Raw genomic sequence first — 14,060 nt, forward strand, 5'->3', positions numbered from 1 at the left:
AGACTGTAGGTGCCTTGGGCCAAGGATCTCCCTTGCTTAATTTTTTTTTTTACAGATTTTATTTTTATGTTAACTTTTTACATGTCTGGGTAGTTTGATTACATGTATATATGTGCACCAGACACCCCCCCAATTTGAGATACAGAAGGCCACGAGCTTCCATATGGGTCCTGGGACTCAAACCTGGGTCCTCTGGAAGAGCAGCAAATACTCTTAACCACAGAGTCATCTCTCCAGCCTCAGGATTCAATATGTCATTATTTATGTCTGAGTATGGTTTTGTGCACTTGAGTGCAGTGCCCAGAGAGGCCGGAAGGGGCGGGGCATCAGCAGTGCTGGAATCGAGGTGGTTGTGAGAACTGGACCCAGATGCTAGAAACCACAGCCACATTCTCTGCAGGAGCAGCATCTTCCCTCCACACATTTGAATCTTGCTGCATGCCCTCTCCCAGGACAAGGGTCATCTCAGACAGACCACGCCCACCTGCTCATCACCTCAGACCATACCACGCCCACCCTCCAGTCACTTACTCTCTCTCCTTTGTCCTCATCATCACTGAAGAACCAGTCAGACTGCAGAGGAGGCAAAAGACAGGGTGAAATTAGTGTGGGGAGAACTGAGAGAAGATGTAGGTTTCTTAACCTTTAGGCCAAAGGACCCACAGTCCCAAAGATGACTCCTCCTTCAAATAAGTCCTAAGAACTCCACGAGCTATGAGAAACCCTTATGAAGGTAAAGTGTGACCACATGTGGGAAGGAACCCATCAGTGCTAGGGAGAGCCCACCACAAGCAGGCTACTGGTCCCGGGAGCTTCTCTAACGTTTAAGTCTCATAGCCAGCCAGAAAAACCTGTCGGCAGCGCCCTCTGGTGGACACTAGGTGCACTGACGACGTTGGGGAACCAGATCACTGCTGGAGCTGAGGGGGCAGGGCCTCATCTCCCACCATTCCTGGCTCCACATTGACACCTGGGGTGTCACACTCTGTCCAGTGAATGAAAATATCTGGAAACAAGTGTTAGACAGGCAGGACCTTTTTCATAAATGCCAAACACATTTGACATGGTGGTTTATGCCTGTAGGGAGCCTGGGGCTAGAGAATTTATTTGAATTCAAGGGCAGCCCAGGTACCCTGAGAATTCCAGTCCAGCCTGACTACAGAATATCTTGTCAATTAGAAAAAGTTAAAAGACAAAGTGAAGCTCCAGCCTCCAGAATCTAGAGGTTTGAACTGCTTACAAGTAACTGAGCAACATGAAATGAAAGTAACTTTGAAACCAGGAAATTTATATTCTGCTAAACTCTCATTTAAATTTAAGGGCATACTGGAGCATACCTACAATCCCAGCACTAGAGAGGCAGAAGCAGGAGGCAGGCCACAAGTTTGAGGCCAGCCTAGTCAGGCCAACTAGGGCTGCATGAGACCTTATCTCAAAAAAAAAAAAAGTAAAATAATTTGTATTTTTGAGACAAAAATCCTGTAGCCCAGTCTAGCCTTGAACTCCTGGTCCTCTTGTGTCCCAAGTGCTGGGGTTACAGATGTGAACCACCACATCTGGGTCTAAGATATCTTAAAGATATTGTAAGGACAGCTGGCAGCTGGGAAAGGCTCCACAAAGTGTCTGTGGTGTAGCAGTCAGACCTGAGCTTGGCCCCTGGCCCCATCCATGCCAAGGCCGGCACCGCAGGGTGACACAGGCTTTAACTCTGGCACTGGACAGCAGAGGCAGGTGCATCCCAGGGTTTGCTGACCCGCCAGTCTAGCTGACTCATGAGCTCCAGTTCGCTGAGAGACCTTGTTTCTAATGATGCGGAGAGTGATAGAAGACAAAGGAGTCAGCATGCACACACAGATAACAATTCACAGACTTGCAGGACATTTAGAAAAATACTGTAGCTGACTAAATAGGTAAAAATTAAGCCAGTACTAGGAAAATGGCTCAAGGTTAAGAGCACTGGGGACTCTTCCAGAAGATCCAGGTTTGATTCACATGGCAGCTCACAATCAGCTGTAATTCCAGTTCCAGAGAATCTGGTGCCTGTAGTAAGCCATCTTTGATCATTCGCCATTACAAGATGGCGCTGACCGGATGCAGCTCCCTGGTAGTAAACAACTTTAATACATGCGCACGAGGCAGGGCGAAAAAGGTGCCTTCTGGCCTCTGCAGGCACTGGACATACAAGGTCAACAGACACTCATGCAGGTAAACACATAAAAATATTAAAAGATATATATGGAAAAATGTTGATCCTTTTAGACAAATCTGAACTAGTGAACATACTCAGGGATTGGCCCTCAACCATTGGGGAAGATGCATTCTAGAATATGCACAAACCATTCCAAAGCCAAATCTACCCTGGGTCACCGTGGGATTCCAATGGCTCCCCAAGGTCTACACTGCACAGTCCATGTCCTTTCTTAACAATGGAGTAAAATGAGAACTGGTGATAATTTTACAAGAACTAACAATCCTTTCCTTCCAGAGTTCACACATGAAGAAACATGTTAGGTATGCAGAGCTACATCACAATAACAGCCTTACACATGAAAACCCACAGAGAAACCCCTAGCTCTCCATCTGTCGTTTAGACAAAGTAATGTAAGAAAATGGTGATAAACTGAAGAACAGGTTTCTCTCAATAGAAAATGTTAAGAATAGGCAAAGAGGTGCCGGGCAGTGATGGCACGTGCCTTTAATCCCAGCACTTGGGAGACAGAGGCAGAGGCAGGCAGATTTCTGAGTTCGAGGCCAGCCTGGTCTACAGAGTGAGTTCCAGGACAGCCAGGGCAACACAGAGAAACCCTGTCTCGAAAAAACAAAAACAAAACAAAACAAAACAAAAGAATAGGCAAAGAGACCAGAGGAGAGAAATGTATTTGCAGAGACAGTCGATGAAGGCTTCCCAGGTAAAATACACCAAGAACTCTTGCAACTCAAAACAGGAAAATAAACAAAAATGGACCAAAGACCTTATACTGGCTGGTTTTGTGTGTCAAGTTGACATAGGCTGTCGTTATCACAGAGAAAGGAGCTTCAGTTGAGGAAATGCCTCCATGAGATTCAGCTGTAGGGCATTCAATCAGTGATCAAGGGGGGAGGTCCCATTGTGAGTGGTGCCATCCCTGGGCTGGTGCTCTTAGGTTCTATAAGAGAGCAGGCTGAGAAAGCCAGGGGAAGCAAGCCAGTAAGAAACATCCCTCCATGGCCTCTGCATCAGCTCCTGCTTCCTGACCTGCTTGAGTTCCAGTCCTGACCTCCTTTGGTGGAGAACAGCATTGTGGATGTGTAAGCTCAATAAACCCTTTCCTCCCCAGCTTGCCTCTTGGTCCTGATGTTTGTGCAGGAATGGAAACCCGACTAAGACAGACCTGAACATCATGAAAGAAACCACAGATGGCGGATGAGCACAGGAGGGCTGGGCTGCAGCTGGGTGGCAGAGCCTCTGCCCAGAGCAAGTGAGGCTGGAGGGTCAATCCCAAACAGGCCAGTGTGAATGAGGCCACTCATGGGGACACACAAAAGAAAATCACACAGTGCCACCACACAGCCCACAGGAGGAGGTCGACAATATCGACAACACCAATATGGACAAGAACGGAACAAGGCTGAGTGGCAGGGAGGCAGAGGTAGGTGGATCTGGAGGTTCCGAGAGACTGCAGAATTTAGGGACAGACAGGGTTACACCATGAGACATTGTATGAAAAAAAATAGAAGGGGAAGGAAAGGAAGAGAGAGTGCAGAGACTTCGGCTTTCACGCCCTGCTGAGACAAGATGGCATCTCTGGATCATACCCAGGATTGTTCACCAAGCTAACACCACTCGTTCCTTATGACCTTGCAGTCCTGGTCCTGGGAGCCAGCCCCAGGCACTGAAGCCTCAGTCTGCACACAGCGCTGTCTAGGAAGCAGCTTTATTTATAACAGCTCAGGCCTGAGGGCTGTGGTTTGGCCAATCCCTCATGGGCTTCAAAGGCTTGGTCCCCAGGTGGCACTACAGCAAGGGGCTTTAGGAGGCGGGGCCTTGTGGGCACGCCCCAGAGGGGAGGGGAGCCCAGCCAACCTTCCTCTCTCTTCCTCTTTGCTCCCTGGCTAATGGGGGGGGGGAGCGCAGTTTGCTCCTCCACGCTCCAGCTACAATCACAATGTGAGACCAAACACCAAAGGCAACAGAGACCCTTACACATGAACCAGAAACATCGGAATTGTGAACCAAAACAAACTTCTCTCAACAAGAGAGAATTCCCTCAGATCGTCACTAAATGACTGAGACGTGACATTCAGTAGAGGAATACACAAATAAACCATCATATATCCAGTGGGAATTATTCAGTATCAGGAGGAAACAGGCTATTAGCCAGGAATGGTGGTACATGCATGTCATCTCAGCACTTAGGAGACAGAGGCAGGAGGATCTGTTTATGTTCCCAGGCAAACCTGGTCTACACATCAAGATCTTGTTTCAAAAGCAGACAAGGAAAACAACAACAAGAAGAACTATTTATTAGGACATGGAAAGACACAAGGTGGGGACTGGAGAGATGGCTCAGTGAGTAAGAGCAGTGACTGCTCTTCCAGAGGTCCTGAGTTCAATTCCCAGCAACCACATGGTGGCTCACAACCATCCGTAATGAGATCCGATGCCCTCTTCTGGTGTGTCTGAAGTCAGCTACAGTGTACTTGTATACATAAAACTAATGAATAATTCTAAGGGAAAACAAGATACAAGGTGACTCACCCACACCCCTGGAATCACTGCTGTGTCAGGAGTGGGCCTCTGTACTGCCAGTGTCCACACTGCGTGACTCCAGCCACATGACTGTGGAAAAGGCAAACCCCAGGTACAGTGTGAAGGGAAACGTGAGGGCAGAGTGTGTCGCACCGTCAGGGCTGTGGCGGTGACCTGTATGATACTACAGGGATGGACACATGTCGCGACGTGCTCTCCAGACCCACGGAGCATACAGGAGTGAACTCTAATGAATGCTGGTGGGTAGGATGAGCTGTCGGGCTTTCAGAAGAGCTGGGTGTAGAACCAGGGCTATGAACTGAGCTAGGGCCCGCAGCACTGACTCTGTGACCAGTTCCCTGCCATGACAGAGGTTCCAGCTTTGGGGTATGTGGGTAATGGAGAACGGCCCACGTGGAGAGCTCGAGGGTATTTCTGTGTCTTCTGCTTAATTCTGCTATGAATCTGAAAACCCTGGATAATGTTTAGAAAAAATGTACTTGCTAAGAGGTAAAACGAACTAAAGAAACTTGTGGGCTTGTGTCCAGTTGTCATGAACAGTGATGCAGGACCAGATGAGCTGAGAGCCCTTTCATACAGCCAAGGAGGGAAACCCAAGAATGCCAAGAGTTAAGAAAAAACATCTCAAGTGGACAAAAATACAGAGCAAAGTGAAGACATTCCGTGTGTATTGTGGCGGTGGCTGAGTCGGGATCTTTCAATGTGACCCAGGCTGGCATCAAAGTCACAGAAATCCTCTTTACCTAAGCCTTTTGAGTGCGGGGACACAGGCTTGATTTACCAAACCATACCCAATGCTAAATAAACCAATGCTTTGCAAAAAGAGAAAGGAAAGTCCTTGACAATGTGACCAAGGCAAATGAATATGGAGCACTGGCTGCTCTTCCACAGGACCCGAGTTCAATTCCCAGCAACCACATGGCAGCTCACACCCACCTGTCACTCTAGCTCCTGGGCATTCAACACTCTCTGCAAACATGTCATGCACAGACACCATCCAGTTAGAACACACACATAAATACACATGAAATAAAAACCAGCGAAAGACAACCGGCTGGGCTGGGCTGGGTGGGCTCAGCTGGCGCACTGGCTTAACAGGCCACAAGCGTGAACCAGGAGGCAAGAGCGTCAGAAAGTCAAGGCCATCCTGAACTCGCTTAGCAAGTTGAAGGCCAATCTGCTGCTACGTGGGAGACAAAGTCTCAAAACACGAAGACGAAGACCTCACAACCCTGGGAAGCCAGAGAACATGGAGCTGTTCCAGTCAGTGAGGTCCAAGTGAGAGTCCCAGAAGGCGGCTGTGAGTCAGAGCCGGGTGCTAACAATCTGACTGTGGCCGGGCGGTGGTGGGCACGCCTTTGATCCCAGCACTTGGGAGGCAGAAGCAGGTGGATCTCTGAGTTACAGGCCAGTTTGGTCCACAGAGTGAGTTCCAGAACAGCCAGTGCTACACAGAGAAAGCCTGTCCTCAAAAACCAACAACAAACACTCTGAAAAGTGGAAGTGTGGTCTGCAGAAGGCTCCCTCGGCGGCGAAACAGACACCATCAGCTGAGACTAAGCTTGGAGTGTGAAGCCCTGAGCCTTCAGTGTGTGGGCGGGTCACTCCCTGCTGCAGGACACGGAGCTCAGAACCTCCAGGGGTTTACTTCACACCCACAGCCCCATCCCTCTAGCAGGAAGAGAATCACTTAGGAAGTCTTAAAAGTTTCCAGACAGTCCTCTGCCTGCACAGATCTCTGTATCATGACGATGGCTCAGACTCCCAACACATCCTTGAGAACCCCACCCTAGGGTTCTCAAACAATCTGCCCATCCCAAGGCAGCAGAGCTAAGGATGGCTATAGAGGCCCCAGCACACAGAAGGGAGGCAGCTACAGTAAACCGGACGCTCTAGTCAGAGCTTGTCCAACACAGGCCCAGCACCAGCATAAACCCTGAGAAAGGCAGCTGACCACACGGACACCACAGAAACCAGACATTAGAACACATGTAAGCTCTGTGCGATCCTGGCTACACAGTGAGTTTAAGGGCAGCCTGGGCTACCTTTTCTAGGGATTCAACACTCTCTGCTGACCTCTGTGGACTATTATAGATTATGGTAAAATCCCAGATGAAGATTTCAAAAGCTTACTAGTAAAAAGACTCAGTTATTGAAACAGGACACAGACAGGCAGGTAAAATCCAGCTAGGATCTGGGGAGGAGAGTCAGCAAAGCAGAGGAAAAGATCAGCAAAGAGACAGATGTGGGGAAAAACCAGAAATGTTGGAAAGGAAAAACTCAGTGAATCCGGTAAAAAGAACAGAGCAGAAAGCATTGCCAGCGGACTGGATAGAGCAGAGAAGACGTGTCAGGGGTGGAGCGTGGGCTGGCTAGTTTATCCCAACAGACACAAGGCAGAGGGATTCTCAACTGAGAAAATGTCTACATAAGACTGGCCTGTAGGCAAGTCTGTTGAGATTTTCCTGATTAATGCTTGATGTGGGAGGCCCAGCCCACTGTGGGCAGCGCCGTGCTCCTGGGTTGATGGTCCCGGTTGAACAGGGAAGCAGACCGAGGAGCAGGTCATTAAGCAGCAGTCCTCCACAGCTTCCGCTTCAGCTCCAGACTCTGGGTTCTTGCCCCCGACTTCTTTTGATAACCACTGTGGTGTGGAAATGTCAACCAAGCAACCCCTACCCCAGTTAGTCAAGGTGTTTCCTAACAGCTGGACAGGTGGCAAAACACAACAGTGTAACAATAAAGGGGGGGGGGAGTGAGAGCCGGACACACCAGAGCATCACAGGATAGGAGGAGCGGGGTTAGAACTAAAGACACACAGACTCTGAATACAGCAGGAAAATGCCAAGGACAGAACAAACGGCCACCCAAAGAGAGGCCAAAACACGCAGGAAGAACCTCTTCAAGACCAATTACTGGCAAGGTGTAAAAATAAAAAGAAACACTTTTACGAAGGCAGACCTATCAGAAAAACATCAACCCTCACACCAGCTGGCCAGAGCCTGCCAAGCAAGAAGCTGCCTCTCAAGTCTGGAAGTTTGTAACTAACTGCTAACCAGGGCCCAGCAGAGCTAAGGCTTGAAACTGACAGAAAACTAAGACAGTGAACTGAAGCCAGCGCTGTACAAGAGGCTTGCAGGAGTCTGAACCAGGGGAGCACGGGAAAGGCTACATCTCCTGAGGAAGAGTCAGGCAGAGGTCCAAACAATAAAAAGCCCTCCATGCTGATAGGCGAGAGAAAAGGACAAACAATAATCCATGCAACTAAATTACAGCGATTAGTAAATATCCCTCAGTTATGACCGTTCATGAAAATTACCTCAACCCATCAATAAAGAGCCACATCTTCAGCCAAAATTATGACAAACTGACAGTCAAAGGAAAGAAGTCAGCCTGCCAAGCAAACAGAAGCTGAAAACAAGGGGCTGGAGAGATGGCTCAGAGGTCAAGAGCACTCACTGCTCTTCTAGAGGTCCTGAGTTCAAATGCCAGCAACCACGTGGCTCACAGCCATCTGTAATGCAATCTGATGCCCTCTTCTGGTGTGTCTGAAGACAGTTACAGTGTTCTCACATAGATAAATAAATAAATCATTCTTTAAAAAAGAAAAAATAGAAAAAAAGAAGCTGTAAACAAACTGATGTAGCAATTCTCCTATGTAATTGGTAAACTTCAAAACAAAATTAGAAGAAACAAAGATGTTCCACATAGCTAAAGAAACAGGATGGGTGCATGGCTCGGCGGGCGGAGCGCTTATCCACCATGTAGCAGTCTCCGAACTCATTATTCAGGATGAGGGCAAAAGTCACCACCATTAGCAGAAGAATTAATAATAAAAATCCTTGGAGCTGAGGTGCAGCCCAGTTGGTTGGGTGCTTGCCTAGCATGCACGAGGCTCTGAGTTGATCCCGACCACAGAAACCAGACATTAGAACACATGTAAGTTCAGTGCCATCCTGGCTACACAGTGAGTTTAAGGGCAGCCTGGGCTACATTTTCAAGGGATTCAACACTCTCTTCTGACCTCCGTGGAGGTCACCAGGACACAGACATGCATGCAGGCATAACCTCCCCACCCCAACACAGACAAAATTAATTAAAAAAATTAATGTAGAGAGAATCTCTTGTGTATTTTGTAGAAGCATCACCTGTCAATAAAAATGGATGGCCTATTAGCAAAAGGCAGGAAATAAGAGGTGGGACATTTGGAAGAGAGAGAGGAACTTTGGGGGCTAGGTGTGGGAAGTTTCACCACTTGGACCTATGAAACTACGAGAGGTAACTAACCAGCCATGTGGCAGACACAGAATAGAATGAACGGGTTATACAAGTTATGAGCTCTCAGAGAACAAGCCCCAAAGCTGATGCTCTGTAAATAAGTAAGCCTCTGAGTAAGTTTTCAGGAACTGGGAACAGATGGAAAAGCCCGAGGTTATAGATGGTCTACACTGGGGGTCCCAGACGAGCCCTGTCTGAAAACAATGTGACACTTGTGTGTGTGTGTGTGTGTGTGTGCGCGCGCGCATATGAACCTCTGCTTCCACATCTACAGAAAACACACTCAGGAGCATAATAAACACAATGGACAGTCCCAATGCAGCAGCCCTTAAATGTCCTGCTCAAATCCACATAGTGCAGCCAAAATAAAAAGTAACATAGAGGAGCTGGAGACATAGCTCGGTGTTAAAGGCACTCGCTGCTCTCCAGAGGACTTGGGTTTGTTGCCCAGCACCCATGTTGGGCAGGTCACAACCACCCAAACTCCAGAGGGTCCCACACCTTCTTCCGGCCTCCATGGGTGCTGCATGCACATACATACATAGACACACACACACATACATAGACACACACACAGACATAGACACACACAGACACATACATATGTAGACACACACACATACATACACACACACACACATACGCATTACTTAAAATAAAAAATCTAGCTGGGCATGGTGCCTTTAATTTCAGTACTCAAGAGGCAGAGGCAGGCAGATTTTTAACTCCACCACAGATCAAATAGTCTTATCTGGTAGCCACAGAGTGTTTGTTTCAGCAGATATGGTAGACACATTCCTCTCCTGGAGCCTCCTCTAAAATGGACTACGTTCTAGGCACAAAGCAAGTCTTAACACAAAAGATGCAAAATAGTTTCATCTAGCGTAGCAGATCAAAATGCAATAAAAGTTGAAATTAACAGTGAAAACGACCACACAGGCGCTTGGAGACTGAGCAGTGACCCCACCGGTGAGTAACAAAGTTTACAGCAACAGGCAGCTCTCTGTGAGCCTGCTCTACAGAGCAAGTTCCAGGACAAAGACAACTAGAGCTACACAGAAAAACCCTGTCTCAAAAAACCAAACCAGCCAGGCAGTGGTGGCGCACGCCTTTAATCCCAGCACTTGGGAGGCAGAGGCGGATCTCTGAGTTCAAGGTCTACAGAGTGAGTTCCAGGACAACCAGGGCTACACAGAGAAACCCTGTCTCGAAAAACAAAAACAAAAATAACCAAACCAAACCAACAAAACCAAAACCAATCCAACTGAAGCAGTAATGAAATGCCTACCAAAACTCTGCAAATTCTACCAAACTTTTCCAGAAGCTCTCACAGCACCCCTGAAGCGGTTCCTCTATCGGAGAGGGAAGCTCACTACTGAGGTCACTCTACAAAGTCAGCTCTACCCTGATGCCAAACGAGTCAAGAGTCCAACAGAGAACAAAACTGCAGACCAGTCTCCCTGATTAGCAGGGACACAAGAATTATCAACAAATACTTGCAGGTCAAACTCAAGAATACATTTCAGTTACCACACACCATATCCAAGATGGTTTCATCCGGGTGTGCAAGGCTGAACATATGCCAATCAATAAATGTAATGCAGCGTGTAAATATCTATCAAGGACAGTGATGTGATCACCTCAACAGACGCAGAGAAACCTCAAGGTCCTTCATGACCATAGCAGAGACCACACTAGGAACAGAAGGAACATAACTCAACACAGTAAGCTCATATTACACTAAATGAGGAAAACTGAAAGGGGCATCACAATGCCTGACCTCGAGCTATACTAGATCCTAGGACTAAACATTAAACCTGGAACAGGAGAGCGGACCTGAGCAGGCCAACGTGCTGCACACTGAGAATCCCAGCACTCAGGAAATATTGGCCAGAGGATCAGGAGTTCAAGGCCAGTCTCAGGTTGGGGGAGGGAAGGGGAGAGAGAGAGAGAGACAGAGAAAATGAAGAGTAACAAGTGCTGGCAAGGATGTAGGGAAGAGGCACTCTTACTCATGCTGGTTGGGATATAAACCTTGTGCAGCCATTACAGAAGTCAGTGTGGAGATTCCTCAAAAACTATAAACAAAACTATGTGCCTAGCCATGTTTACAGCTGAATCAAAACTATGGCATCAGACAGAAAATGAAAGAACTGTACATCTTTGTTAAGCCAGATTCAGAAAGACAAATACTTCATGTTTTCTCATATCCATGAAAATAGGAGGGGGCCATGTTCAGGGAGGAAGAGACCGTAATGGATGGGGAGCCTTGAAGGGAGAGGGTAACGGAGCGAGACACGGAACGGGAAAGGGATGAGCGTGACACGGAGCGGGAAAGGGATGCTCGGATGGAGGAAGGACACCAGCAAGGGTGTGGCAGCTGCTGGGATGGCCCAGCAGGTAAAGGCACTTACTGTGCAAGCCAGGCAGTCCGGGTCCAACCCCTGGGACCCACTAAAGTGGAAGAGAAGCAACTCGAGAGCCCTCTGATCCCCAGCACCATGGGACGTGAGCCCCCCACTACGTGCATACCACTAATAAATAAAGGGGGTGCAAAGAGGACAGAGGAACAGTGGGGAAGCTGTAGCTCAACATATAAAATATACATAATTTATATGTTACACGGGCGTGGCGGCCCGTGCCTTTACCCAAAACTTCAGAGGGAGAGGCAGGGGGACATCTCTGAGTTTGAGTCGGCTTGGTCTACATAGAAAATTCTAGGCTAGGGTTATCTAGTGGGACCCTCAAAATAAGTGATAAACACACACTGCAGCATTGCAATTGCTGAAGTAATTGCTCGTGCTCTGCCCATAAAGCGTCCCAGGCCCGGGCCTTCCCTGTGTTAAACATCCCTCACGGTCTGAGGAACATGTTACATACCACGTGTCACTACGAGCTGCCATGAAGTGTGGGGAAGGGGGGAGATGGCGTGGGTCTCAGTCTACCTCCAGACTCTCCTCAGACTCTATGGGGTCTGGTTGGCCTTGAACTCGCTCTGCCTGCCTGGCACAGGACTAGTTCCTAATGTCACAGTTGAGGAGACAGCCTGGTATCAAGGACCTGAGGGCAGCAATGGTGTCAAATACCCTCCAACACACAGGGGAGTGCTGTCAAGACTGTGTCTCGGTGCCAGAGCACTGGGACAGCACACCCAGTGCCCCAGGCCCCATCCCTAACACAGGAAAGAAAAGTCCAAAAGGAAAAGGGCCCCACATGAGCCGAATAAATGATTAAATCCTCCACCCTGGGCTCTGGGTGCCAGCTGACTTGGGGAGCACAGAAGGGCTTCAGGGTGACTTCCACTAAGCACCAGGGTCTCCCCCTCTTTGCTCTGAAGCAGTCCCGTTCACACTTCCCACTCTCTACCTCATGAAGTCTAGCCTGAAAGCCTGGGGACAGCAGGCTTCCTTTTGTGACAGGAACTACTGTGGGAAGCCATTATAGCTGAAAACCCAGGAGGAGTTAACGTTATCCGCTAATTCCAGTGGTCTCTGTCTGTCCAGACCTGACTTCAGTCTATACAGTCCACCTCTGCCTGAGCTATGCTGCTTCTGTGGAGATCCCCAGGCTCAGGCGGTCTGGCCCAAGGGGGCTGCAGAGCATGGAGCCTACTATGGAGAGTTGTCCCCAGGCCTGGAAGGCTGAGAATGGAAATTCACCAGCTCAGCCATTTGTCAGGAATGAATCCCTGCAGGAGAGCCCAGCCTGCCTAGCCTCAGCTGGTCACTCATTTGCTGACTCAGTCGCACAGCCATCACCGTGCTCACCACCCACACGCTAGGATCTGCATCTAGATGGACATGCCCCCTGCCTGACTGAGGGGCAGACGCTGCCTCCAGGAAAGCCCACTTGCTATAGGCCTGCTTTCTTCCCAAAGGCTGCTGTTCCAGGAACTCCTATGTTGGCCAGAGAGCTCCGGCTTCCAGCAACTTCTCCAAACACCATACAGCCAGAAACCCTCCCTCTTGACCAGGGCTCTCCTTATGGGCACCTCTGACGACCCTGGTGCCTGAGAACAAAGCTTCCCCAGGCCTCACAGAGGCCCTGTGTCACCAGCAGGCTTAGCATCCAGCTGGCTAGTCTCATGCTAGTAGACAACAGGCATGATGCTCCTCCTGAAGCCAAATCCCTGACATGAGATGAAAGAGTGGACGAGTAGGCCACAGAGTCAGCAGGACCCAAGCCCACTGCAGCCTCGATGCCCTGGCGCAGCAGCTGCTGCTGGGAAGTCAGCCCTGGGTACACAGACCTGGTTAAAATCCCGAAGATTCCATTTTTGGGTGTGTGACCTTGCACAGGTCATCCCCTCTCTGAGCACCGGTTTCCCTCCTCTGTGAGTGATGACAAGACTCAGCTTTTCTTCCCCACGGTGTCTGAGAAGGGGAGAACCACAGCCCCCTTCCTGTGACCAAAGGCTAACCTTATTCCCTCTGTAGGAGGGACCTCTGGGTCCACACTGTATGGCTGTCACAAGACTGGTAAGTGGGAAATCTGAAGAGTCATAAAAATCATCCTCGAGCCCCTAAGCCAGTGGTCCTCAAGCTTCGTAATACTGGGACCCTTCACTATAGCTCCTCATACTGAGGTGACCCCAAATGTAAACTTTTATTTTTCTTCATAACTGTAATTTTCTTTCTTTCTTTTTTCCTTTTTTTTTGGTTTTTTGGATTTGGTTTTTTTCGAGACAGGGTTTCTCTGTATAGCCCTGGCTATCCTGGAACTCATTCTGTAGACCAGGCTGGCCTTGAACTCAGAAATTCGCCTGCCTCTGTCTCCCAGAGTTCTGGGATTACAGGCCTGCACCACCACCGCCCGGCAACTGTGATTTTCTTATCGCTGTGAGTTGTAACAAATATTTGTGTTTTCTGACGGTCTTAGGCAATCAATCCCTGAATGGCGACCTACATGTTGAGGAACAGTGCCCAAGAAGGTGATTGCCTTTTGAGAGGGTTTCAGGAGACAGAGGCCACCACTGCCCTCTGCTGGTCACTATGGTTGCTTCGTCCTTCCTAGACAAAAGCAATCTCCCAGA

The 14,060-nt window shown here is 48.8% G+C and overlaps 1 protein-coding gene across 1 annotated transcript in view; it reads right to left on the minus strand.

Moving 5' to 3' along the window:
- The window catches only part of Arhgap23 (Rho GTPase activating protein 23), a 64,889-nt gene that overhangs the window by 14,042 nt on the left and 36,787 nt on the right, over nucleotides 1–14,060 (minus strand). Inside the window, 1 exon segment of the mRNA XM_052197481.1 lies at nucleotides 532–573. Within this exon segment, the coding sequence (XP_052053441.1) occupies nucleotides 532–573 (42 nt within the window).

This window comes from Apodemus sylvaticus, chromosome 10 (genome assembly GCF_947179515.1).
Source record: "Apodemus sylvaticus chromosome 10, mApoSyl1.1, whole genome shotgun sequence".
NCBI classification, from domain to species: Eukaryota; Metazoa; Chordata; class Mammalia; order Rodentia; family Muridae; genus Apodemus; species Apodemus sylvaticus.